Consider the following 27,278-nt stretch of genomic DNA (forward strand, 5'->3'; position numbering starts at 1 on the left):
AAAACTGACAGGCCAGAAAATATATAACACTTGAAATGATAGATTTCTTGATCTATTATGAATGTAAACTGTATTCTAAAATATCTAAAAGTAAAGCTAAGTATAAAAATGGCATACAAAATAAGGCCATGACAGTGCACCAGCTTTCATGGTTTGGCTGTCAAAAAGAAAGGAGACAGATGGCCCCACTGAGCCTGACAGAGAAAATGTCAGACATGACTCAGACCGTAATCTTCCTGCAGTTTTGTAATGATAAGTGCAAGCAGCAAGTCTGATCATGTGGAGGATGAAACTCAGTCAAATAATTCAAACTAGTGTATGTTAATGACACCTTTACATGACCTGACATTAGTGAGATACTACTTAATGGAACATTGCTAGTTTTCAGTGGCCATATGTAGCTAGCAGACTAGCTTCATATGGCTTAATCTTTCCACAGCCCTGTTCATAAAACAATTCCCAAAAAGCATGATTTTAAAATCTGTAAAAACAATCTTTGGCTTTACAGGTCTTCTTTAGCCCTGAGGGCATTACAGTACAAACTTTGCAGGCTCCAGGACATGAAAATAATCCAGAACACATTGTACTGTGGAAAGAAGAATATTAAGACAAGAAAAGGCATTCAATCAACTTTTATTTTCAAAATTGATCTTGGGAAATAATTGCAAGCATGAATATTAAAAAGTGAAACAAAAGCAGCCGATTTAGATGCCTACTTGGCAGGGTTTTAGTGTTTTAACCAGGAGACGGAATGAACAAAAGGTTAAGTTATAGGGACATTGCACGAAAAAGAAAAACACAAAAAGTGCAGAATGCTCCATTTAATGTTAGAAAGACTTATAAGTTTTCCACTTCTTTGTACAGTCATGTTCTTGGTATTTATTCTTCAATGATATTTCTCTTTTTAAAATGCAATTAGCCATCACTGCATTTTCACTAGATTTCGACTGAGAAAACATACACTGTGAGGGAAAAAATGGGGGCAGGTTAGTAAGACTGGTAGTCGAACTCTAATGGTGGATTGCTGCAATAGCAGTTGGTAAACCGTTGGAGTTTCTGCAAGTTTGTCACATTTATCTAGAGGCACATCAACTGTAATTGCAGTTCTTTATAGCCTGACCTACCACATTTCCATCCCTGTCAGCTCACCCCAGTGGGGTAAGCGACTGCCTGCCTTCCTGTTTGATATAGGTCAGAGGGGGACCACTTGATCTGGTCCCTCTCTACCAGATCGAACACCCCGACGTATGAGGCACTCCTCAGGCCTGTCCGTCATCTACAGTGTGTCTCCATAAGCCTGGACTTTAATCCATAGTTTCTTGGGTAGCATGATGCCCCAGTGATGTCTTCCCCCTTGGGTGAAGGCTGCAGGGAGAGTGGTGCTCTTGTCCAGACGAAGTGCTCCACTCCTCCTGCCATGGCTCGGATGGGGACTGATGAATGGCTGTTGTTCCTCTACTCTTCTGGAGTAGAGGAGGCTGAAGCCTCAATGACCTTTCCCCCTACTCCTGGGACCATAGAGGCAGATGCCACACCATTACCCTTTCTCTCCTCTGTTCCGGGGAATATAGTTCTCATGACAGCTTTTCCTTGCACTTTTTCTGGGGAGTTAATTGGGGTGGATGCCTCAGAACTTTTGACAGCCTCCCTTTCTTCTTCTGGAAGTATAATCCAGAGCCCATCATTGTCTACCTTTGGAAGTGGTGAACAGAGCACCATCTCTCCTTCATGGCCCAGCCTGCCCCAGTGAGTTTACCATGATTTTTTATTAGTGATCAGTATCATTGTGTAAAACTGTGTGAGGGATCAATAATACTAACACTCAGCAGCTGAGACAATATGCATCTGAAACTGCACAACATCCTTAATCAACCTTTTCTTTTCTTCAATAACAGAATTACAACGCCATTATAACTACAGAACGTTCAAAAATATCCTTTCGGCATTGAAAAGTACAGTTTCAGCAAAGCTGATGGTGGTTCAATCACTGAAGAAAACTTAATGGGGTTTAGAGTCAGACAATGTATAGGTCTTGTTTTGCCATTTTTTTCTACCATTGATCTTATGCAAAAACACGTCCCTGTCAAACTAGATCTGTGACATCATCAAACAGAGGTTCTGCGGCTGGATAGAGGTGGAGAACTGCCAGAAATGTCGTGTGTATAAGCGTTGTGTGTTTGGCTGTCTAGACTCTTGACAGAATCTGCTAGACTTTGATGGTTGTTAAATAGATAGAAAGTTGTCAAATACGTTTCTGATAAAACTTTTTGATAAAGACTTCTGATAAACTGCAACACACCCCACTGTTCCTCAGTGTAATAAAAATACCCCCAAAAAACACAAAACCTTTTAATATAGTTAACTCTAAAATTAATTCTACTAGGAAAAAAAACTGTGGTACAAATGTAGGTTTAAATACTTTATGTGATTCAAAATGTAATAAGTAATGGGAAACAATAGGTGTTGTCCCTTGTGCCTCTAGCATTCTTATTCTAAAATTATTTCCCGTGCTCTCAAGTGAGAAGGCACATCGCCATTATGAAGCAATATAAGAAATCCCTATGATTTTAAGAATCACCATATAATTATTTTTATGTCCTCCAGGTACTACATCTAAGTAAATTTACGATTAATTATTCAATGTTATTAAACTTAATAGCCCTCATAGGTAATACTCTTTCAGAGTTTGCAGTTAATTACTTGAGCTCTCCAAGTAGAGAAAAGACTTTGCCATGTGTACTACCTATGGGGAACTACATTACATATCCATTATTAACATGGACCCTGACATGATATTTTTTTTTAGAGAAGGAGAAAAGAATGAGCAATTCTCCTTTCCTTTTAATTTTCCCCTTAAATATAAAATAAAGCACGTGTAGTGTATTAAAACAACTGAAGTTTATTTAAACATGTATAATAAAACATTAGTTTGTGTAATACAAATATTAGAGACAACCCCCTGAAAAGTAGCAGCATTTTAATCAATTCTGGTCCTTGGGGAAGATGTCATCCTCAGACAACATATTAAACACACGGTATTCCATAAATACAAGACTGCAAAGACAGCCTGGGAAATGCTTATTTCTATAGCTTTGTGATGCTGCTCAAAATAGCAATCTTGAGGAGATTGTGCTATAGTGCATTAGATAATCTTTGGTATTCTTATCTGGGAGATCATAATTTAAGGTCATAAATATAGTGCCTTGCACATGTATTCACATCCTTGTGGGTGAAAGGGGTTAAAAGATGGGAGTCCCTCCATTGTCTTAAGAAGCCTCTTTTCAGGAATCTATTTATGCTTCAGAAAAAGTGTTTAAATATCCAATAACAAACATAGTGCTAGACTGTACCAACCATGGTTGAATTGAACCAGGAGTTCAACTAACTATTATACAGCCAGGTAACAGGTTTACTACCATTCCACATAACAAAAGAGTTTAGCCCTTACTTGGTGCATTCATGTTTACTTAATCGCTATGATACTGTATGCACTTTGAAATATAATGGACCGTGGTTAGTAATGTCTCCATTGTTTCATTGTATGTTACATAATTATAAGAACTCTGGGTGCACATTCACCCTCCTATTAAAGGGCTCATGACTAAAGCACATTTTTAAAATTGTTAGATAAAAAGATAGTCATCCTTAAATTATGCGTGCAGAAGGCCATAATTATTCTTGTGGTCATCTATATTCTTTATACATTAGATTCCTTCAGAAAGACATTATTCCAACATCTAATATCTTCTAACATCACAGTTGTGGTACATTTATTTCTTGGAAGCTTGAACAGAAGGCTGCTTTAAATTAAACCATTACTCTTGGCACTAAAACTAATATTTCATAATGAGTTATGAACTGTATCATTTAATCCTAAATGTTAACGGTCTTGAATGGTTTACAGATTTGATTGGTATAAAAAGTATAATTTAGTATAATAAAGTAATTGGAGTAGTTGAGGTGGCAGCCAGAATGAAAACACCACTTTCAATAACACTCCTTTTTTTCTTTTTGGCTCTGCCCCTGTGAAACTGAGCACACAACTCACTTTTTTTTTTGCTATTGCCTGCTTCTCTGCCTATTATGCATTTTGTTAAGTCTGAAATGAGATCTTGGATCAGATATGATGTAGATTATTCTTATTAGTGCATTATATTAATGAAACAAACGTATGGTGATAGTCATGATTTTCTAGGGCTTAATAAAGAATGTAAATATATATAAAAATATACATTTCTTTAGGTTTAGCTAAAATATACTGTCTGGTTAAAAACTGTATCCTAAAATGTTCATCTTCAAATCAGAAAGTAGATGATGGCTGTTGTAATAGGCATTTGAGTTGAAAATATAATTGTAGGGACTGCATAAATATTGTAATAACTGTGGATCACAGGTACTGATAAAACAGGAATTGGTGTGTCTATGATAGGAATCAATAGTCTCATATGAGGGTAAAGCAGAAGACCCATTGGTCAGAATAATTAATTATATCAATAAGAAATACACAATTAAGAACATTTAAAACCAACTATTACTATGTAGCGGCAATGCTTGTTAATAAAACAGAATTAAGTGTTGCAGTGCTTTCCCAGTGAGGCCTCTCTCTCATCTCTGTGGTCTAGCCAGAGAAGCCACTCATGTGCTCACTTACTTAGGAATGTTGTGCTTCTGATAAGAACAGCTCCCAGGATCGGGAGGCAACCAGGGAGGCAACCAGCTATCATAATGCATGGCCTACTCCTGGCGCCGGGATGTCTGGTCAGAGCTGCATGGACTCTACAAACACCGGGTTTATGGTCCTAGGATCAGAGGTCATGGTCAGTCATTCCTCAAGTTGACCAACCAATCAGGAGCCTGTAGGGCACGTGGTCTCAAATGCCCGCCAAACTTTCCACCAAACACTCGCAACTTTGCTCCTCCGTCCACTCTCGCGCTCTCTCTAACTTAATCACATTGACTGCAAACACTGTTGTCTGAGTGTAGGACTTGCAACTTTGTTCCAAGCACCGAGCCAGAGGAAGCCCATACGTAAAGACAGATTTCTGCCTGGGGTGAAGCCTGCAGCACAGACCTCGTGAACATGAGCAGACCACCATGGACGCCCACATGATCAACGGGAAATACAGTCAGACCCAAGTCGACATCTGAATACCTAATTCAGAAGTAGCCACTATGCTGGAAGCAAACCAATAAGTAATATCCATAATGAGTAAATTATAATATCTGGATAAGTAAATCCAGTATTCTACATTACCAATCTTGAGAATTAAATTGTATCTCAACACAGGTTGATATCAATTTAATTCGTATAAGTAAAGTATTTACTTATGAGTAACTAATGTAGAATCTGTATTAATGAGACTGATTAACGACTGATTAAAGATTAACCATATCCAGGCAGACTGTTTAATGTTTTTATATGCAGAATTTTATGTGTCAATAAATGTATTTCATGTATTTGAACCAAAGTGAACAAATTGTGTATTGCTGATTGTTCTGACAATTGATTCCCTAATAGACAAAGAACCACCTTGCAATTTACTGTTACAATTAAAAAATTGTCCCTGTAAATTCACAGAACTCCTACATCTATAACATAACATTGTAGGAAACAGATTAATTTAAAAGAAACATACATCATAATTTGGTAAGAACTATTTATTTAGAGCTTAATAAATCATTTCTGAATAGCAGAGGAAAGGTTAAAGAAGCTTTCACTGAGAAAGGTGATAATATGAGGAACTATAGCTTCCTGATAGCAGCCTAATATCCCAGAAATGTTTGCAGTTTCCTTCTCATCCGCAACATCAGCAGTTAATCACAAAATCTCATCTTCTGTTTTGAGACTTTTTATTGCATATGCTTCATTTCAATGAAGTATGAAAAGAGAAACATGACTTCGACTTTTAATTTTAGTCCTCACATCTTCTAAAAAATGACAGGTCAACAATAATAAAAATACAATTATACTGCAATATTTGTAGTAAGAAATAAACCGTTTATCAAACATAGTGTAGTTAACCACGGAGGCCATTTAATTTAGGTGATGTACTACATTAGCAATTTGCTATTTACAGATTTTAACTTATTGGTGCATTGGCAGTATTTTTTTATATAATTTTTGACATTTCAGGAGTTTGTTTTTGTTGTGTATAACACTCTAATCACTTTTAGAAAAACCTGTTAAATCTGAGCCTAAAGCTCGTCCCGTGGGTGAAGAAGTATTGAGTTAGTTGGGATTATACTTTTGTGTCTCATTTGTTTTTTAGCTCTATGTTGGACCAATGTGACTATAATACTGGCACAATGCTTTGCTCCCATCTGTGAAGCATCAATGAAGTTAAAAGAGTGAGGTAGTTGAAAAACTGTTTTTAAACCACAGAAAAACAAAAGAAACTTTGTTTAATATGATTCAAAATTTCTATTCATAAATAATCATATAAGACCGAGGGGTTGATTTTTTTTGCTTGTAGTTATAAAATTTTAACGAACACACTTCTAGTGCCAATTATATTACTTAATATTACCAATTATCAAGCTGACAGTTCATTTTGAAGCTCAAGGCTACTCCTATAAACACACTGAACTTTTGCCCCATCACAGTTAGCGGTGCTGTAAGTCATTTTATTATTTCAGAGTGGAATCTAACAATATATCTTGTGATTTATATCAGTTTTATACTTAATGTTGGCAAATGACGTAATTTCAATTTTCAATTCAATTTCAATTGGCTTGAGATTTGGCTTAGACCAGAAATTTTGACATATTTTTAAACCACTGTAAAACTAAACAGCCATCTTTGTTTTTCTTTCCATCTGTAACAGGCATTCCAACTTTGCCAGCCATCTGGTTTACATTATGCCTGGAAGTATAAAATAGCAACATGAACAGCTTCCAAGCAGTCTTGCGATGGATGGGGTTTTAGCCATTTTGCTCTGCTTGCAGGGCAGCCTGCTTGTCATTCCCTCTGACTGCTCAGACAAAGGGATATCAAGATCCACAGAACAAAATCATTTGGACACCACACACGAACAGTTGTTGGACTATGAAAATAAAATCACAAAAACAACGGTAAGACTGTTTTTTTATGTACAGTAACTTGATTAATTTTTTTTGTACTTCCCAAAAAGATAAAACAGACTCCTTCTCAGACAGCCAAAACATAAAGTTTTATGTTGTGCACCAAATTATTAAAAACTCAGCTTTACCATTTTGTGCATTTTTTTATCAATTAACAAAGGAGGGAAAATCTTTAGCAGTAGGTAATTTAGCACAAACATCCATGTGATTTTAAATGTTGCTCAATTCAAACTCTGAGCCATTATATCTGTAGAGAATTAAACCGAAAAACCTTTATTTTTTCTTTGCTTACTAACATGTTGAACTACACAGATCTCACTACCAATGTAGGTTTCTATTTCTACGATATACTGCAGGTCTTTAACCATAGTCCTAGACAGCACACCTTGGGTCTACTACTTGTCAGACCAACTGCGTTTTCAGATTTTACTTTAAAGCCTTTTCTTGTCTAGTCTTAATTTGACAAGACATTATATTTAACCACTGATTGAAGACACACACAAAACCTGAAGAACTGGGGGATATGCAGCATCAAGACTGGAAACTACTGCTCTGATATTACTGTATATACACATACAATATGATGAAGTATGGGTAATATACTTTTTACAGATGGTCATGACAGGCACTTTCTCAGTTATCACTAAGTTTATTCCCCAATCATTGTTAGCAAGAGACACATTTTGAAAATTCCAGATTTAACTGGTAACTTAAAAACGTAAATATTTGCATTGCCTAATCATTTTTTTCTTTGTGTCACTAAACATTGACCTCTTAAAAAGCAGCAATAAAAAAGTTAAAAACACAAAACGTATGTATGACCAGTGTAAATAAGGAGTTCATCAGGAGAAAAAAGCAAAACATTTCAAGTCCATATTTTAAAACTTTTAAATCCAGCTGTGTATGAAATATACTGTACACTGTATACTGTATGCTGAGGTAAAACTTACAGTCAGAATAGCAGGCTATTGTCAGGCTTTTGAAAAACTAACCATAGAACTCATTTTGGCAATTTTAACTCAATTCAAAAGTCAAACACTGAACAGCTATTGTTTTTATAACTTGAAATGACTTGTGCTCAGCATTTTGTTATCACAAGGAACAATACTACTCAATCATGAAACCTATCTACTCACTATTAATGATGTGACAAACATTCCATGCGTGTGCCAAATTTGCAGTCTGGTATTATCAGATAGGTTGCCTGACAATAATACAATATCATGTGACACTGTATAAGATAACAATATCTCAAAAGATATTTTCTAAACAGTTTTAAACTATAATGCAGAATGTGTGTTACGTACAGTATATACAGTACCCACTGTTTCCTCTGTTTATAATTGTTGCAAACTATTTTACCAAGAGCACCTGAAAAAATATTGAGCTAAAGCTTGATCACTGTTCATTCTGATAATTGTACTTGACTTCAAGGAAATTGTTCAGTGCTATTTACTAAATGCAATTTAATTGTCATCAAGTAATTTGAAACTGAAACTAATATATATCATGATTTCATTAAAAGATAATTATAATGATCAAAATAATGGTGTTTGTTTTTGTTTACATCACTGGATTTAAAGTTAAACAATGTTTTTTTTTTGTATAACCACACAAAATATCTTCATTTTGTGAAATTAGTTACTGTAGGTGTAGCGTGGTGACTCCGTCCATCATGCAGAGAGAAAAGCCAGTATTCATTTACAGATGTAGAGCTATAAAATACTGTAATTAAATCCAGTCAATGGTTATATTTAATAGCATCAGCAAAAGCAGTAGGGAGAAGGGAAATAAATACATGTACAAATCTAACCCCAACATTAGTCTAACTAGCAAGGTCCCACCTTACAACATGTTACCAGAATAAATTTTAAATGATCATTGTATATAGTTATGTGCTAGTATTTACAATGCAACACACTTTTCAGTACCTACTGTATTTTAAAAGTATAGTAGGCTTTTCATTTATTGTTTTTACATATAGTATATATGAAAAGAAAAACTTGAAATCCATTTGAATACAACACATACTGTAACACAGTACATGTATTTCTGTACAGAAATGTAGCATTAGTTATAATTTAGTCCTATGCAACTGGTTAAGTTTGTAAACATACTCAAATGTCACATACTGTAGACAGAAACGTATGATTAAATACTTACTTCTAATGACAGAGTTGTTTTCACTATGTAATTTAAGTTTGTGTATGCAATACACTGGTTTGCAAAATAGTTATTTGTCTTGTTGAGTTCAGTCTTAAATAAAATGAATATTTTTGGACTTCTGATTCTTTGGGTAGCTAACTTCACTGTGTGTCTGCACTGCCTGAGAAGTGGTATTGTAAAGTTGGTACAGTAGTTTTTGTAGTTGTACCAGACCTTACTTACAGTACATTTGCTGCCAGGATCTGTAGACATGGTGTTGTATTCATACTGTATGTAATTAGAAGTCTGTTTGAATGAGGACTCCACAATAAAGCAATGAACCCCCCTTGAATATGGATTATTTTTGTAAAGAAAGAAAGAGTACAGATTTTCTTTATCCCACAATCTAAAGTTTAAACCCCAGTATCCTTGCTTTAGGAAAGACACCTGATCCACCAAGCCCTAGACAAAAAAATAACAGTTTCAGAAGTAATGCAATCAAATTGCAACAGAAGACATATAGTACAGTACGTGTGTACCTAAAGATGTTCAGAACATACAGAATTCCACCTCACATATTGTAATCATTCTTTTAGTTTTGAGAACCTTTTGGCTTTAAAAATTAAAGATAAATAGATAATGTTTTAGGTTTAAATTTGTGTGTTTCAGCATTTAAGTACACTGTGTAATATTAAAAAAATGTTTGTTTTATTATCCGAAAACTTGATTTTTTTATTTTTTAATTCGACAATACACAAGCCTGTACCCTTTGTTTTGCAAGCTAGTTATCATGAACTGGAAAATAATATATATGTAAATTTACCAAAAGTCGATTGAAAATATAATCTTCATAATAATAATATTTGTACCCAGATAGCAGTTATCCCTGCTACTACAAATACCAGTAATAATCATGATAAAATGTGCATTATCAATCAATATTCACATTATCATCATCTCTGGTTTTGTAAAAATACTAATCACTAAAACACTGTATAAGTATTGGTGAATTCAAGTAACTAATTTGCATTTTCCTCAATTTTAATCAAGCCACTCTAATAAAGCTATTCTAAGAACCAATTAGGTTATCTATACATTAGGTGTGCTTGCATAATTAAGGTCAATCAATACTACTATTATTCTCATGCTCCAGTCTGAGAGACACCTCATCTTTGATCTCAGTACCATATCAAGACAAAATAAACACTGATCGTGACTCACCAAGACGAGTATCATTGCTTAACTGGCAGTTAAGTGGAGTATTGCTTCTCGGTCCTGGAGCTACACTGTTTCTTTTTGCTTTTTCTCCATCCAAGTTCATAATGACAGCATATTTGATTTCAGTATCCTGTCTGGGGAATTTAAATAATTTTGCTTTAATCTCTTAAAAGGTGAAAAGGTATTGTAATTGGTATCAGCCTTGCACCAATTTCCGAGTTTCAGATCTTCTCTCATATACTGTAGGTGTTTTGTGAAATCTGAACTTCCGCAGAAGGAAAATAAAACCACTTATTGCAGGAATGTCTGATACAGGATCATTCCCACCTTTATTTATCATAGATCAACTAGCAAGAACTGTCTAGCCGCAAATATTGAGAAGCAAGTTGAACAAAGCTATGTGATGTTCTGTATGCTGAAGTTCACGAGGAATGACAGCAGCCGAAAGCTTGGGAGAAATTAGAATCGTTTATTGTGATGTGGAGATTTGGCGTAACCCGCTTGGCTGAGGGCCAACCTCCCGGCCGTCGGACGGGGAGGATAGGACCCCCATGCGACCAATGGGGTAGCTGCAAAGGTGGAGAGGGGGTGGAGGAGGGATGCAGAAAACGAACGAGGAAGAGGAGAGAGTGACGTTTGATATTTATGGAGACCGGTTGCTTACGTCAGGATTAGTGAGAATTGCGGCAGCTGTGTTGAATGAGCGCGGCTGCCTTCATTCCTCCCGAACTTTCATTAAAAACTCCATTTGTTGGAAACCGTTGTTTCATACTCTGGATTTATCAAAAAAAGAGGTTAAATAAAGGTTCCAACCAGCAAGCAGATCAATTAAGTCATCAATTAGCCTTGGAGATTTAGAGCTCAGTTGTGATAAAAAAACACCAGACACAGTGTTCCTCCAGGACCAAGGTTGGGAATTGCATTAGACAGTAAGGACTGCTATTATAAAAGACAGTTAATTATTTGGTTTTTGCTATGTAATGAATGTATATAAAACATACAGTGTCAACTGTAAACAGCGTCAGCTAGTTTGACTTTCTAAATGCTTGAAAGAGTTTTTTATACTTCATTCAGGTCCTCTTGTAGTCCTTTCTGTCAAACACTGAAAGATTCGTTCCCTTTCAGTGTAGGACATTTCCTTAAGCATGTATCTTGTTGCTCATCTATAATTCATCTCTAATAATTGATTTGGTTCCAGAGCAGCAACATTTTTTTTTGTAGTTAGTGACCAAAAGATACACCGTAACATACTGTAAATAGGATCGTCAAGTGCTTTATACAATTTCAACAAAACATACCTTCATTTGAATTTGGTACTTTTACCTTCATCTTTACCTTACCTTTATCTTCATAGAATATCCAATTTGTGGCCTTCCCACTGTTCTGCATAAAATGCCAAATTTCTCACAAGTACAAAGCTCAAACTCTTTTCTATTTCATATTTATAGTTATAGTTTTTTGCTACCCGTACTGAATGCACTAAATGACAGCTCTCAGGTATTTGTCCAGTCCTAGAATGGGTCTAAATCATATTTGATTTTTTTTAAATTACATTTTAACCAGTATACTGTATATAACAAAACTTTACTTCTTACCTTTTCAATTCTTTTTTTTTTTCAGTTTGTCCCTTTCCCCGATCAACAACCTTCAGAACCTTTTTCTGACTCTGAGAGGGCACAACTGGTATGTGTAACTGGAGTTATGTACATGCTATAAAATGTGTAACTGGAGTTAGGAAAGGGTTGATTACAACCAAGCCGCTTTTGTCTCACCCTTTCTAAAACAAAATCATTCCCAAGGCTGTATACAGTATGTATCATATGCAAATCCCTCTCTACATTTTTGTCTCCTGCATTCCTCCACCACTCCATCTCCAATTTGCAGATGTCCCTAGGTTTGTAGAATTATAGAAAGTTGTAAACGTGCAGTCCTTCACTGGATGACAAATATATTGAAGAGCTACTGAACACAGGGGCAAAGTTTCTCAAATACATTTAATATTTTATGAAACTGTGTGAGTTTGTAGTATTCATTATCCACTTTCATATACAGTACTGCTAATCTTAATCATTTTTAAATAACATGTAATTTGAATTTGTAGATGAATGACATCTCCTGAGGTAGGAAACATCCATCCAAACATTTTCCAAACAGCGTTAGCCAGCGTAGGCTCACAAGGGACTCCAGAGACTAACCCAGTAAGCAACAGTTGGAAGACTCCCAGAGATACACCCTGGTCAGGATGCCGGTGCATCGCAGGGCACACACACTCACTCCAGAGCTATTTTTTACAGAAGCCACAAAAACCTACCAGTATGTGTTTTGACAGGGAAGGAACCAGAGAACCTGGATAAGATACAATTTTATTGTCCCCTCGGGAATTTTTTTTATGGAAACACAGCACTCCTGTACATTTAAATAGAATGCAAACAAAAATAAAGAAAAGAAAAACATTTCACATTATTCTATTTAAAAACAAGAAAAACATTGCACTTCTCTCATATGCACATGTACAGTATAACACGTAACAACATGTAACATTTATAACACATCACAAAACATATGGCACTCAAGTGGGTTGTAAGAGTCAAAATTGTGTTTATCCTTGACATTTGCGTTGACAGCTTTAATGGATAGAAGAACAAAGGAATGTTTGTATCTGTTTGACTTACATTTGGGAACCCTAAAACATTAGCCAGAACACAAGGAGAACATACAAACTCTACACAGATTGCACCCTGGTAATTAAACCAAAGGGCCACTCTGCAAGAACAAAATTACTGACAGAACACTTAAATAGTAAACAACACAGAACAGATAGAGTAGCAGAGGAGCACCCTAAAGAGCTAATGATAAATGTAAATGGTTAAGATAAACTGTCTTAACAATCAAGGAAAGCTGAAACCCATATCACAGGATCATGCCAGAAATACAGACATCCAAGCCTGGCTAGATAAGATCCTTCTCCCAATAGCAGCACCTATGAGGAAAGCATTAGCAGCTTCAAAGGCAGACTGAAAGACATTGTCTTTCACTGCATTTTCTTTTTTATCCCTCACATGCACCTCTAAAGAGAGATATACCAAACTGTCTTTTGATATATCTTTGAGCTGCAGAACCAACAATCATACACTATTCATTTTTTTATTCCACATTCCCTGAGTCCACTTCTTTCACCACCCAGCCAAAGATATGTAACATAAAAGTTCCTACTATCAATGCAGAAATTGCAATTGTGTTTTCTGCTAACTACAAGTAGACCCCTCAAATCCACTTCCTTCTGTGTATAAAGTACCCACCAAACTGAAAGAAATGAGGAAATGATTCAAAAGGAAATGTTGTTTTTTAATTTCTAATACGAGTTTATAACACTTTTGTTTACTATTTAAAATAATATCAAATATACTCATTATTTGATTTACGTTTGTTCTTATTTTTAGGTACGAAGGAAGAGGCAAAATGTACCTGTCAAAAATAAATCCCAGAAACCAAGAACTGGAGTCTTTTCAACATTGAGTGTAAGTATAAATTTGTATCAGTTATGATTTCTGTAAAGGTGTCCCAAGGTAAAATATTTGACATGCAAATGTAGTGAAGCTTATAACAAATGCAGTGAAGATGGTCACTAGAGATGGCAAGAATGCTACAGGTCAAAGATCAGAGGTCATGTGTTTTTTTTAACAGCAAACATATCTGAGGATCTCATCTAGCTGTTCCTTGAAGGAAGCCAGGATATCAGTTTCAACAACATGGCTGGGAAGCTTTAAACCTGTGTTTAAAAGGTTAAATAGTTAAAAGGTGTGTTTTATGTCCAGATAACAACTTCAAAATTGAGATATTTTCTCCATATTAGGCATTGTACCTTCAAGTCAAAGTCTGGAATGCCTTTTTATTTACTGTAGGTGCAAAACATGAGTGTTCTATCTGATAGATTTTTAAACTATGTGACAGCAATGTAATGGAATTAAAATAGAATTTTATATTACAGTATATTACATATACTGTAATATGTTTTTTTTTCTTATTTCTTCTACACTACAGTTGTTAACCAAATTGTAGAGCTCATGGTATTTGTGTAATAGACAGCAGATAAGAATATTCTTTGGTGACACAACCACTGTAGATTAAAAGCCGTGTGTGAGTACTGTAGAATGCACACATCTGAAGCAGTGTAGATTTGGCTTAAGAGTGTGCTTGCAGTTCCTAGGTGCCAGAATACTCAGTTCTGTCCCATTCATTTTGTGTATATGTAATGTATGATCATTATCTTCGAGCATGCAATGTTCAGTGTCAAGATGTTTTGCCAAGACTGAATTAGAAAACTCCAGGCATGTACTGTATTTGTACTCCTCGTTGATACTCGGTATGCTGGTTTCCACAAAATAATCAGTCTACTTTTAGGAGAAATCTCATTAAATAAGATCGCTTTATGGGCCATACACAATTTCCTGTATTAGGAATTTGTCTTTTCGCATACCCCAACTTGCTCTCCATGAGACACACAGAGCACAGGGTCAGCCATTTATAAGGCGCCTCTGGAGCAGTTGGGGTTAAGGGCCTTGCTCAGAAGCGCAATGGAGTAGGATTCCTCTGTCAGCCACGGGATATGAACTGGCAACCTTCCAGCCACAGGCGCAGATCCTTAGCCACAGAAATGATTAGTAAAATTGTGAAAAATGAGAAACGATTTCAAATTTCTGTACTGTATTATTTATTTTCCAGATGGTCTTAAGCTAATTGGGCAAATCCTTGACAACCAAGAGACAGAGACATCCAAATTCTATACAGATCTTAGCATCAGAAAATCTACTTACAAGCTTTTGTTGTTGATCTCTGTTCCCACAGATTACTTTGTCTGAAGAGAAAAAAGCCCCTTCTTCTCAGCCTGCAGCCTTGGTATGTGTCACAACTGTTATCCAGTCACACATGTTTTTTTCAACAAAAAAAGCAGCCACAGCATTTCAGCTTTCCGCAACTATAAAAGTCTCAGCATTCTTAAACACCTGGACACTTTATTTTTTAAATAAAAATATCTTCAAAGGGCTTTAGATATTAAAGGGTCTGTTACATTGATTTAAATATTAAGAGGATATTTTAATTGCATCATATATGTTATAGTACATCAACTGTGTTCCAAGTTGTGAAGAAAATGCAGCACAATTATTTTCTGATGAAGCCAATGAACACTGAACGCTTTTGATGTGCACTGTCCCCCTTTGGATGACAATTGTAATGATTGATCTTGGTCATAATACTACTTCATAACATGAGAATTTTCTTATTAAATAATATTTTTTTCTTTGCTGGTGTTGTGATATGTGCTTTTATACTTATGGTTACATGGTCAGATTAACAATCAGAAGGCAACACTCATTCTGTCATTAATGTTTACACAAATCTCAAACATTTATACAGTATATACTATATAATGGTACAACAATATATACAGTTCTGTTTTTCAGTCAATTCTCAAGACTAAAACATTTGTAAAGAGATTAACATACACAAGTTTGATATGAACGTCTAACTTACTTGAGAAATTTGCTCCAATCATGCGACGTAATATAACACAACAGCTCTATCTAGTGGCTATGTAACATTTTTGAAAGTAGATGTGTTAAATCTACAATGTATTAGTACTTATTTAGTAATGGTTAAACTATTCTATTGCTTTATATTCACAAATGTGTTTTAGAGGACAAAAAGGAAAATTCTATACGGATATAATAAATCCCAACTTTATTGCCCCACACCCACAACACCCCTCACCCCAACAGTGTACTATGTTTGTCGTTCCCCCATCTTTTTCATTCTTTTGTTTCGCATCTATACTGTGACATGTTAGGTGTGTGGAAAACCTGAACTGTTGACCTACTTCTTCACCAAATAAGGATGAAATTTTAGTCTACTGGGTTGGCTGATTTCTCGGTTTTCACTGTTGACTGAGTTTCCAGCTGAAAGACTGCTTCCATCACAGCATCATCCAGATCTTAGGTGGGATTTTACTGGGGGAACTATGCTATGGTACTCTTGAAGAAAACAATCCTTGTGTGGTTTCCATCTTTGGAACAGCAGGGTTCTAAGAATACAAGAGTACATTGCATCTATAGCACCCACTCTTCTGGAGACTTTAACACGCCCCAGATATTTACAGTTTCTTATATCTTCTTTACAGTACTTTTATCTTATATACTGTACAGGTATCTTCTCCAGCAATAACACAGGTAACCCATCTCTGTTTGCTCTGCTGAGGTATCTGTACTGTGGTTCTACCTGGATGATTGCCCAAAGCAATCCAGATTAGATGAGCCTTTTCTGGGGAGAGGAAAACTAGAAGTGTGGTCTTCTAGTGGTTATTCTACTGGTCAGTACTTATTGAAAAATAAACAATATTGTTTATTTTAAAAAATATTTTAAATATTTAAAAATAAATCTTTTTTTTTATTTGCTCTTGTACTACATTTTTTACAACTGTGACTATGGGAAAATAACAACAATGCAAGTTTTGTCTTTTAATTTTCTATGTATTTGTTTGTAGTGTGTATTGCTGGCATATACCAGGAAAAGCTGACTTTCAGATACCTGGAGAAGTGTTGGCTCAGAGCTGTTGATTTGCAGTAGCTGTCGTTGGTGACCCATATCTCACTGACTTAACTATAATCATTACTGTATATTATCCGAAGTAGAACATAACTCTTTTAATATATTTTTTCTCTCTTTCTGGTAATGCTGTGGAGATACAGCTTAGAAATACAGCTATTTATAGTGCTAGTTCTTGATATTATTTATTGGAGGGGCTTTTTACTTTGGTATCTATGCTAGAATTGTAAGGACATTGAGGTTTTCAGAATGTTTCATAACAGTACACATTCTACAGATGCCAGATTGCTTAGCTCAGTATATTATTCACTCAAGATATTAGCTGTTCATTCCTGATATTAGGTTTTAATTTCCATTTCTATTTTGTCCTGGAATATGGTATACTGTATGTGTGTTAAGATTTGATAGGAAAGACTGACACTATATCCATGATTCAGAAGTCCCATTTGAAATAACATATTTGTAGATTTGTTAATTAGTAATTAATGTGACACCTGCCCATATTCCTTCTATAACTTGCTGGGACTGATGCCATTCCTGGTGCAGATATCGATGCACTCATAAATCACATACTTGACAAGCTGGAGTCAAAAGAGGTGGGGAGTGGAATGAGGACATTATTGTGTGGAGGGTGGGTTGGTTTGAGAGTTGGTATTGCGTTAGTTTTTTGTTCTTACATTATAGTTTGTTATTCTGAATGGCAATATTTTCTTTAATACAAAAACCATAACATTTAAAAATAAAAAAACAGTCATTTTGTGGTTTTAATCCCGTCTTGTGTCCTAGACTTCCCCAGCCGGTCTCAGGTCACTGCAGCCCTTGTCAGGAATGAGTGGCATCATCAATAGATAAAGGTTTAGTCCCTTCTGAAAGAAAAGGAAAAGAGACACAACAATTCAGCTCTGGAGTGTTCTTCAGGTGTGAGGGAGAGAGGGAAAACGGCGGGAAATAAAACATGGGAGAACAAGATAATTCCTGGAATCTTTAAATCATTCGAATTATCTTGGAATTATTGGATTTCACTAAATTCCTTCTGTTAGAAGTACAATCAAGTGGATGTTTATTTCCCATTCAATCTGATTTCTTTAAACATGCTATCTCAATACAACCTGTATTTTGTCTCTTTTCTCTCTCTCTTTTTTTAATTTTCAGTCCCAAAGGTCCAGGAGACAAGTTCAAAATAACAAAAAGGTGCCCAAAAGGCCATCTCGTCCTGGGGGATATTCACCTCTTGGCCGTCCTGGGCCTCCACCAGAAGTGAGTTCCATTCCAACAATAGTGCCTGCCACAGGATATACACCACACTGAATAGTAGCAGAAGTGGGAAGCGTTGCTAATTGTGATTAAGCTGACTTGTGAGCACATATCAACATCATACTCCCCCACTATGTCTACCAGAAGGCTGGATGGACAGTATGTACAATATGTGTGGTCCTCAATACGTATCAGAAAGAAGACATTTTATGCTTAATTCTAATAAAAACCATTTTTCCCTTATAGTTATAGCTTGTAAAATAGTTCCTTCCATTCCAATGATGTTTCGTTTTCCTAAATTACAAATGATGCATACACATCTTTTAAAGTGATTTTGTTAATCAAAAGCTAAGTGTTCAAACAATATTTTTGTAGGTGAAATACATTGATGTTGTGATGGAAACTACAAAACTAAAATATGTTGATTGTATAAGTACTCAGCCTCTTGAGACAATATTTGTTGGAAGGACCTTTTCAGCAATTGCAGTTGTAATGTGACCATTTTTTCAGCTTGGGGTAATTTTGTACACCAGGAGGGTGTAATTTTGTCCCATTCTTATTTGCAGATTTGCTCAAGCTCTATCTTGTTCATAGACAGCAGTTTTCAAGTCCTTCTACAGATTTCCTATTGATTTTAAGTTTAAAAATTGTTTTGCAATGCCTAGGGAGACATATTCTGCTTTATTTGACTAAATGTGAAGGGAACATAAATATTCTGACTGGATGCTTACAGGTAGGTTGGGTGTACATATCCATAGGTTTTGGAAAGGAAACTATTATCTACTGTAATATTTTTAGTTGCTTTTTTTAGTTCTAAATATATTAGATGTCAATTATTCAGTATATATTATTTAATATAGAACATACAACATTTTTGCTCTGAATGCCTTGTAATTGCATGTACTGTATATTGTGAATTAATGATAATTAAAATCTCTTCTTAGTCCAGTTCTGGGAACTGTTTGTCGATGGATTATTGTTTGTAGTTACTAGGATTTAGGATAGTCAGGTGCCATATTAATGTATAAAAACGGACAAAAATTAACTTCATGACCACTTTATTTTGGCTTGTTTTCAGCCAGTATTCTACATTTTTCAGAGAACAAAGCACATTCTCAGTATGGAGTCTATGCATGAATCTATCTATCTAAATCTATGCATGGGATTACCCTAAAATAAAACATTATTACATTGTACTAATCATCCATATTAATCTCAGGATTACCAATACAAATTGCTTAATTGTAAAGCAAAAATTATAGTTCTGACCTTGCTGTCCCAGTACTGTTGGAGGACACTGTATATATTGTTGTAATGCTGAGGGGCAGAGCTTATAAGTAGAGCAATGCAACCACAGCTGAAGGCAGCCTCTGTTCAAGTGAGACACAGCTGTGGGAGGTTCTATAAGAGCAGGTTGGGTAGTTCCCTGCGTGGAGAACAAGCCAGCTTTTCTGTCCTGAGCTAGCCTCACTAATGAGAGATAATAAGATCGAGAGTCTCCCATTTAAAATGCTTGGTGCAATGGGGTGAGTTAGAGGTGACAGAGCCAGAGCATATGTGGTGCCGGCATGCAGGTGTAACCATCAAGCTACCTCATGCAGAGGGACAGGAGAATGAGAGACCATGCCAAATTTCAGAAAGCAAGAAAACAAGTCAGTGATTAGTAGCAGCGGATTTTAGATGCTCCTATTGTCTGTAACAAGAGAGCAGGCACTGTGCTGTGAACAAGCTGAGAGAGACTGTCTTTGAATATAACCATTCCTTTTACATCAGCTGGATGAAAGCTTAATATTGCGAGCAAGCTGAGCTATCCCGAAAGCAGGCAACTGTGTTCTGTGAGCAAGCTGAATCAGCAGTTGAGTAACAACCACTTCTAATAAGACGTTAACAGTAACACTAATGGCTGTGTGTGAGGGCTGGAAAAGAAGAACCGGCAAACAAGGCAGGTTGCAGTTCTGCCCTTGCAAGGGGACTGACGAGACTGACAGATCGGGAGGGCATTGAGGATTTAGAGAAATCCTTTTTATTTTAAGAGCTGGCTTGTTTCTAAGGTGGGGAGGGGAGAGGGCTCTCAGTGTGGGACTAAAAAGCAGTGAATGAGAACGAGGGTTTTGGAGAGGCCCTCACTCTACGCAAGGAAGACAGAGAGATGGAAAGGATCCTATCTGATTACTGATCTCTGGTTGAGATCAAGGAAGGTAGAGGTCCTGTATAGGGCATGAAAGGGTGTTACTGCTACTTGACGTGCCTTGTGCTGAAGGCATGCAGTGGCAATGGAAAGGAGGGCTCCACTGCATGCCCTCAACACATGACGCTGGCTACCACATGCGGAGGCACTGGACTGAGAGTGACGGTGCCAAAATTCAGAGAGCAAGAAAACAAGTCCCTGTCTGTATGGTAGCAGTGGGTTTGAGATGCTTCTTGAAGCATCATGTGTTGAAGGCATGCAGTGGAGCCTTCCCTCCCCTTACCACTGCAAACCTTCAACACAGTGAATCAGCACAAGAGATAATAACACTGAGGGAGATGTTGGATATATGACTGTGAGCCTGAGAGTCTACCGGCCATTGGCTCAGAAAGTGTTGAGGGTAGACAAGCTGAAATGGTGTGAGCATAAGAAACCAGTGAGTTTATGCCTTGTGTCCTAGTTGTCCTGATGACAGGGCTGAGGTAATAGCACCACTTTCAGAGGAGAGTGCACATGGGAGAGGAAACTACATAAAATTTCCCCAACAGACTGTGAGGGTCAGTCTGATGTCACCTATTCAAGGTGATGGCCGTGATCCATGAGACTGACTATCATTCTCACTGACTGGCCCTGGACACTTCCTCTTCCTGCATTTTAAGGAGTCGCCTGACCAACTGGCTTTGTGAAACTGGTCAGGTGACTGAAAGCAGCATCTCATTCCCTTAGAAAAATCTGGGGAATGTGGTCTCAACAGGGCTGTGCTTTTCCATTTAGAAAGCAATTTTTTGTATTTGATTTAATAGTCATACAAGGGTTAAATCTTCAATTAGCTATGAAACTGAAATGTCTCAATGGTCTTGGTAGTTCATAACATTGAATCTTTCTTATTTCTAGCTTCTTAGTTTAGTGAGCTACTATGGCACTGGGGAATTATCTTTTATTCTTCCATCTTCTGCACAATCCATCCTAAATATGATTTGATTGACACAGTACAGTGTAGGTAAAATGATTTTGATCTGACTCTGGTACAATAGCTAAGTGCCAGCATTTTCAATACCAAACGCTGTCTTTATGCATATGGTTTATGAGAAATTAAATGAATAAATGAGGACTTAAATATAAACAATTGGCACAGAAAATGGAACAGTTTAAATATAATGGTTAGCCATGCATCAGTATTTAACTTGTGCACTGTAAAAATAAGCAACATTTTTCCCATGTCATATACTGTAGCTATACAATTGTTTTCAGAATGACAAGGATCTTCTCTTAGAGTGTATCTAAAGTAGGTTGTTACATTATGATTACTGACCATAGATTCTAGATTCAACTGCAAATGTGTGTGAGGTGTTGTACAGACCTGACAGACACATTAAAGAAAAGGCAGAGAGAATCCAGTTAAAAGAACAGTCTGTCCTATTAGTTTAACTTTTCAGCCTGAAAGAACAAAGAGATCTCTGCAGAATGAGAAGAAACTCAAGAAGCCTTTTCATTCTGGGACATTTTTTCAGCTCTTGGAGTCTCCAGGGCTCCAACAAAAGTGAGCATCACTTCAAGAAATAAAACCAAGAGAAAGAATAATATCACTCACAAGCTTTAATTAGCATTTAGATCACTTTGGGGTTTAAGCCGGTAAAAGGGCAAGATTTCATATTCTTTAGAATTTATTCCCATTAGTTACTAATGACTAATGGTTTCCTCTGGAGGAACACTGTATCGTTGATGCTATTATTGATCTGCTTGCTTCATTAGACTTTTATTTAACTTGTGTCTGGGGTCAGTCCTGAGTTCCAAACTCGCTTACTGTACTAACCGTTACTCTGCTTTGAGAACTGTGAGTCAGCAGCTCTAATACTGTAAGTTAATCAATTAAACAAGAGAGAGCAACACACCTAAATAAGAGCATTCTGAAACTCCGAATCTGGTACTGTGTTGACACAAAATTAATTAGTAGCATGCAACCTGCAGAACCTGCATAGAACCTGCAAATATAACCTCCCCTATACTGTATGTGGGAGTTTAAGTGGCATACGATCCAGCCCTGTTCTTATTAAACCTACCCAGCCCTGTTTCTTGTCTGTTTAAATGTACACCTAACCCCTACTTTAGACAGTAAGTAGCAGTGGAATGTAGCCTTAACTTGGTTGATCCCATTTAGGCCAGTTTACTCTTCCCATCTTCTTTCTTACTGGTAGACTGGCACGGCAATGATCGAGGCTGCTACTTAGGGTGAGCCTGGTTCTTTCCTTTATACCGATTTTAATGCTTTTGTTTCATTTTTTAACAGTCCAAATCTTTCAAATTATTACAAATGTCTAACATCAGGAAGACTGTGAGGGGCTTTCTTAATCTATTTATAGGGAACTGGCCGCCTACAGGTGCAACCAGTTCCATAATATCCTCTTGGGATGTTGAACTTTGTCATTTTGGGAATGACTCAATGTCGCCCTCTGGTGGCTCAACCCTGTTTTTACACCCCCCATTCTCGTTTGTGACACAGTAAGAGTACAAGAAGAGTACACTGTACATCTACAAGTATTTTCTAGAAAATTTAATAATGATTATTTTTCAAAAATGGCAATGTAAATTCTATTTAATGGAACAAGACCTAGGAAGATGTCTTGAGACATACGGTATTTAGCCTTTGGCCACCCCTGGGCTGCACATTAAAGAATTATCCCATTCACATAACCATACCCGAGTAAATCATTCCTACAGTATTTTTCCAAAGATGTTTAATTTTGTTTAATTATTAACAAAATAATTTTTAAAAATTAAAATATTTAAATCAAAACTTGATTCGTTAATCTTAACATGTTTTATGGGTACAGTAGTTATTAGCAAAATCTGCAAAGCAAAATCCCAAACTAAAATATATTTATGTTACAGTATAAAGTAAACAGTATGGATTCACTCCCTGAATTACTGCTTGCCTTTGCACACCAGGATGCTGCAATTCTCATCCATTCCTCATTGTAAACGTGTTTAAGCTCTGTGAAGTTCATTGGAGATTGCTGATGGATAGCAATTCTCAAATCTTGCCACAGATTTTCTTTCGGATTCAAGTCGGGAGTTTGACAATGCCACCGAATATTCACTTTACTCTCATTAAGCTGATCCAGTGTAACTGTGATCTACAGAAAGATTAATTTTATCCCAGTTTTAGATCCTTGGTAGACGAAAGAAAGTTTTCCTTCATTTCCCCCCTCAGTCTTGACCAGATTCCCAGGTCCTGCCAATGAGATCCAGCTCCATAACATAATGACAGAAGGGATGGTACTGTCTGGATAGATACTGATGGTACTGTCTGGATAGATAAGACTTTATTTATCCCGAAGGGAAATTGATGTGTTACAGCAGTCCAGCCCAAGACAAGCAAAAAAACAGACATCAGAATAGACGAAAAATTGGAATGATGTGCTGTGTCGTTTCCACTAGTCATAACATTTTCCTTTCAGACCAAAAAGTTATTGCTTTCAACAAAAACAACACTTGCCCCATTTTTGTAGTATTACTTACAGTAGATGCTTTGTTACAGACTCCATGCAGCATTTAAGATCACCAGGATATTGTTGACTCCTGGACATTTTCTGCCATTGAACGCTGTGGATCTTTCCTAAAATCAGTCATTGTTTATTGCTATGCGATTTGTCATTTTTCTTCACAATCTCTCAATGGATTATTGAAAACAAATGCAAATATTTAGCTTAGAATGGAAATGACGTTAACAGTCTTCTCTAAAACATACTGTACATGCATGTTTTTAAATATGGAAAGCACATTAAATGTAAAACAAACAAAAAATTGGGGTCAAGCCTTGGACGCACTACATAACAAGACCTTACTGATTTGTATTGAAGCAAGTTATCAAGAAATAATAATAAATTACATTTACTCAATTGTACTCAAACATGATCACCACTGCTGTGAGCATTTTAGATTATCAAACATTTTTGCTCAAACTAAAATGAAGTACTGTACTTCAATAGAGCTATTACCTTTTTATTTGAAATATTTTTTTTTGTGAAGTGAAATGAGCTGAAACTTGACCTTTTTTTTTAATTAACCCAATGTTTATAATGTAATATCTGTGGTAAAATCAGGCTTCCCTTCTCTTTTTCTTTCACAGGGATCAAGAGTCAAGCGTAATTTAATGGCAAAGAAGAAAAAAATCAAGACAATCGTCTGTTGATGAGCAAGTTACAAAAATTATTGGCAACACATTCTTTGAGCTCAACAGAATGTTGTATGAAGCCTGAATTCCAGAAAATGACTCTGTATCATACAGTATGTAGTTAACACAGCAGTGGTATCTTCACGTTTACACTCTAATCTGCTTCCTTCTTAGAATCACAACCAGAACTTTTGCACTATGCTAACAGTGAAAATGTGGAATGTCTTATATTAGACAAAAGAGGAGAGAAAAGCAAAGATCATTCACCACTGTATGAATATTTACTGCAAATATAGATATAGAACAGAAGCTCCTATTAAGCAATTATCTTCCAATCTTTCTGAAAAGATTTGAAAAACAGTTAATTCAAATGTGTGAATAAATATATCAGTCTTGCCTACCTTTAAACACTTTGATGATTTTTGTGTATGCGACCGCTGGAAATTCTTTACACGTGTGTGTTTGTATTGCAAAAAAATTATAGCCTCTGATGAAGTAGAGCATACAGTATACAGTATACTGTGTAGACCTTTGTAACAAGACTAATTGGAAAACAACAATTTAACCAGCATGATACTTTTAAAGTAAAAAAAAAATTGAAAACTTTAACATTGTGTGTAAACTCTTTTTTAAAAAAAAAAACAAGTGTGAATTCATTAATGAGAAATGGACAGAATTTTGTAGTGAAAAAGGTTATAAGAAGGATTCTAACAAAGCTCTATTCTGACACCTACTGTAGGACTTGATGTCAGGACCTGAATCCTTCAGAGGTGGTGAGCACTTCTTTGGTTCTTGCCATAATATTGAGTCTTGAGGTGGGGGGGGGGGGGCAGCTTTTTCACAGCTTAAAAGATTTCACAGTAGGGCCAAAAGTTTATTCATATTTAAATCAAAACAGAAGATCAAATAATTCAGTTCTTGTTTTCTCCAAACCTTTTAAAGATGTGTTGGTTAAATCTGTGCCTCTAAGTTGTCCCTGTGTGTTTGTTTGTGCTGACATCCCTCTCAGTACAGTATGTATATCTCAGTACATCAGGGAGAGATGCCAGAAATTGCTTCCCCATATTGGTTAAAGGGTGAGTTTTAGGTACAGTATATTAGAAATACCCAGAGTGGTATAATTACAACGCTAACCCTACAATGACTTGGATTTTGGGGCCCATAAGTGGGGAACCAAGTTATTTGCATTTCTTATTATAATGAGAAGGACTTACAATACTGTCAAGCTAAATACTGTAAACAGATAATAGGTAATAAAGATCACTTTTTCGTCAGATTAGTTTATATTGTCACTTCATTTGCCTTGTGTATTTATGTAATAAATAGGGTTTCTGATGAAGATTCTACATAATCTGCAATGATTACTGTGTTTTCTCATAATAATAGTATAGTGTTTTCCCATTATATACAGTAATATAGTGCAAGCATAGGCTTAATTAGTGCTGCATGTTATACTTTCAGATGAATAGCTTTAAAAACAGTAAAATGAAAATGTGACTGAAGGTTGGAGAGCTTCTAGCTTTACAATGATAACCGATGAGCACCATGTTTCTTGAGTATTAATCCCAAATTAAAGCCGCTTGAAAACATTATTTTTTTACAATGTGGCATTAACAGATTGCTGGACTTACCAGAATGGTGTGACTATCATTCTAATAGGCTTTGGGTATAAAAAGGGATAAATCTTGCTTTTCCATTTTGCTCAAAGATACAGTTGTTGTTCTTAACAAATAAAGATCTAAAAGAAAACATTTCAATGTTTATTTTCAACTTCTAGTGAACCAACCAAAAATGTTGACACCATGATTATGCACGTAAGACAAATTTACAGAAATTATAAATCCAACAAAGTAAAATGCTCAGTTCCTTCATTTTCGTCCTCTGTTTGGAATCGTGGTTTGAATTATCTGAACTGAGCTAGCTCCGCAAACTTTCAGCTTCATTTTTTGGGAGATTCATTTTTGAATTCAAGAAGAGAAAAGGTCTCAGCTCTCCAGTGGAGCAGAACACTGGACAGGAATGCTGCTGTCTGAAGGCAAGTGGCTTTCTATATCAATACGAGTTCTGGTAACAGTGAGAGAACAGAGACAGAGTTGTAAGTCCTTTACAGTTTTATACCTGTGAATGTCAGGGAAGGCAGTACAGTTGTACTGCTGTACAGCACCAATGTGCCACCCTTTTTTAACACCTATTTTTTTATCTAGTTACGCAGCGTTGAAGTATAATTTAAATCTGTATTTGGTGGTCTACAGGATACTCCTAACACTATACCTTTAGAATGATTTTTGAGGAGTCTGACCCATATACAGTATATTCTGAGACTTGAGTCCTCTGCTTACTAGTTCCTGAACATGAATACTACTTTTGAAATACAGAGCTCGGCCTCCCCCTCTTCTATTTTTCTACTTTCTTCAGAACCGTGTATATCCAAGACCAAGATCACCATGTACTTAATTAATCTACTTAAAAACGGTAAGCAGTCATTAGTTTTAAAATAAGCAAGGATTAAGATTCCCTAAACAAGTATTTGAGATTTCTGAAACTATTTCAAAAAGTTAATCACAATAATCCCCTTGTCAAAAATAATGAAAGGAAACAAACAAAAACAATATATGCAAA

At 36.1% G+C, this 27,278-nt stretch overlaps 1 protein-coding gene across 2 annotated transcripts; it reads left to right on the forward strand.

The window, feature by feature from the left end:
* The first annotated feature begins 6,794 nt into the window (after positions 1-6,794).
* LOC148832951 (uncharacterized) lies at positions 6,795-25,268 on the forward strand. 2 transcript variants are annotated; one of them, XM_088918812.1, is made up of 6 exons: positions 6,795-7,071; positions 12,064-12,126; positions 13,884-13,961; positions 15,289-15,339; positions 18,196-18,300; positions 24,615-25,268. In XM_088918812.1, the coding sequence occupies exons 1-6, from the start codon at positions 6,910-6,912 to the stop codon at positions 24,675-24,677; spliced, it is 522 nt and encodes a 173-aa protein (XP_088774938.1). In that variant the 5' UTR covers positions 6,795-6,909; the 3' UTR covers positions 24,678-25,268. The 2 variants fall into 2 exon arrangements, with proteins under 2 accessions (XP_088774938.1, XP_088774939.1); XM_088918813.1 differs by lacking the exon at positions 18,196-18,300 and having other exon boundaries at positions 6,796-7,071.
* Positions 25,269-27,278: the final 2,010 nt, after the last annotated feature.

Source organism: Atractosteus spatula, chromosome 6 (assembly GCF_055471065.1).
Source record: "Atractosteus spatula isolate fAtrSpa1 chromosome 6, fAtrSpa1.hap1, whole genome shotgun sequence".
Taxonomy (NCBI): domain Eukaryota; kingdom Metazoa; phylum Chordata; class Actinopteri; order Semionotiformes; family Lepisosteidae; genus Atractosteus; species Atractosteus spatula.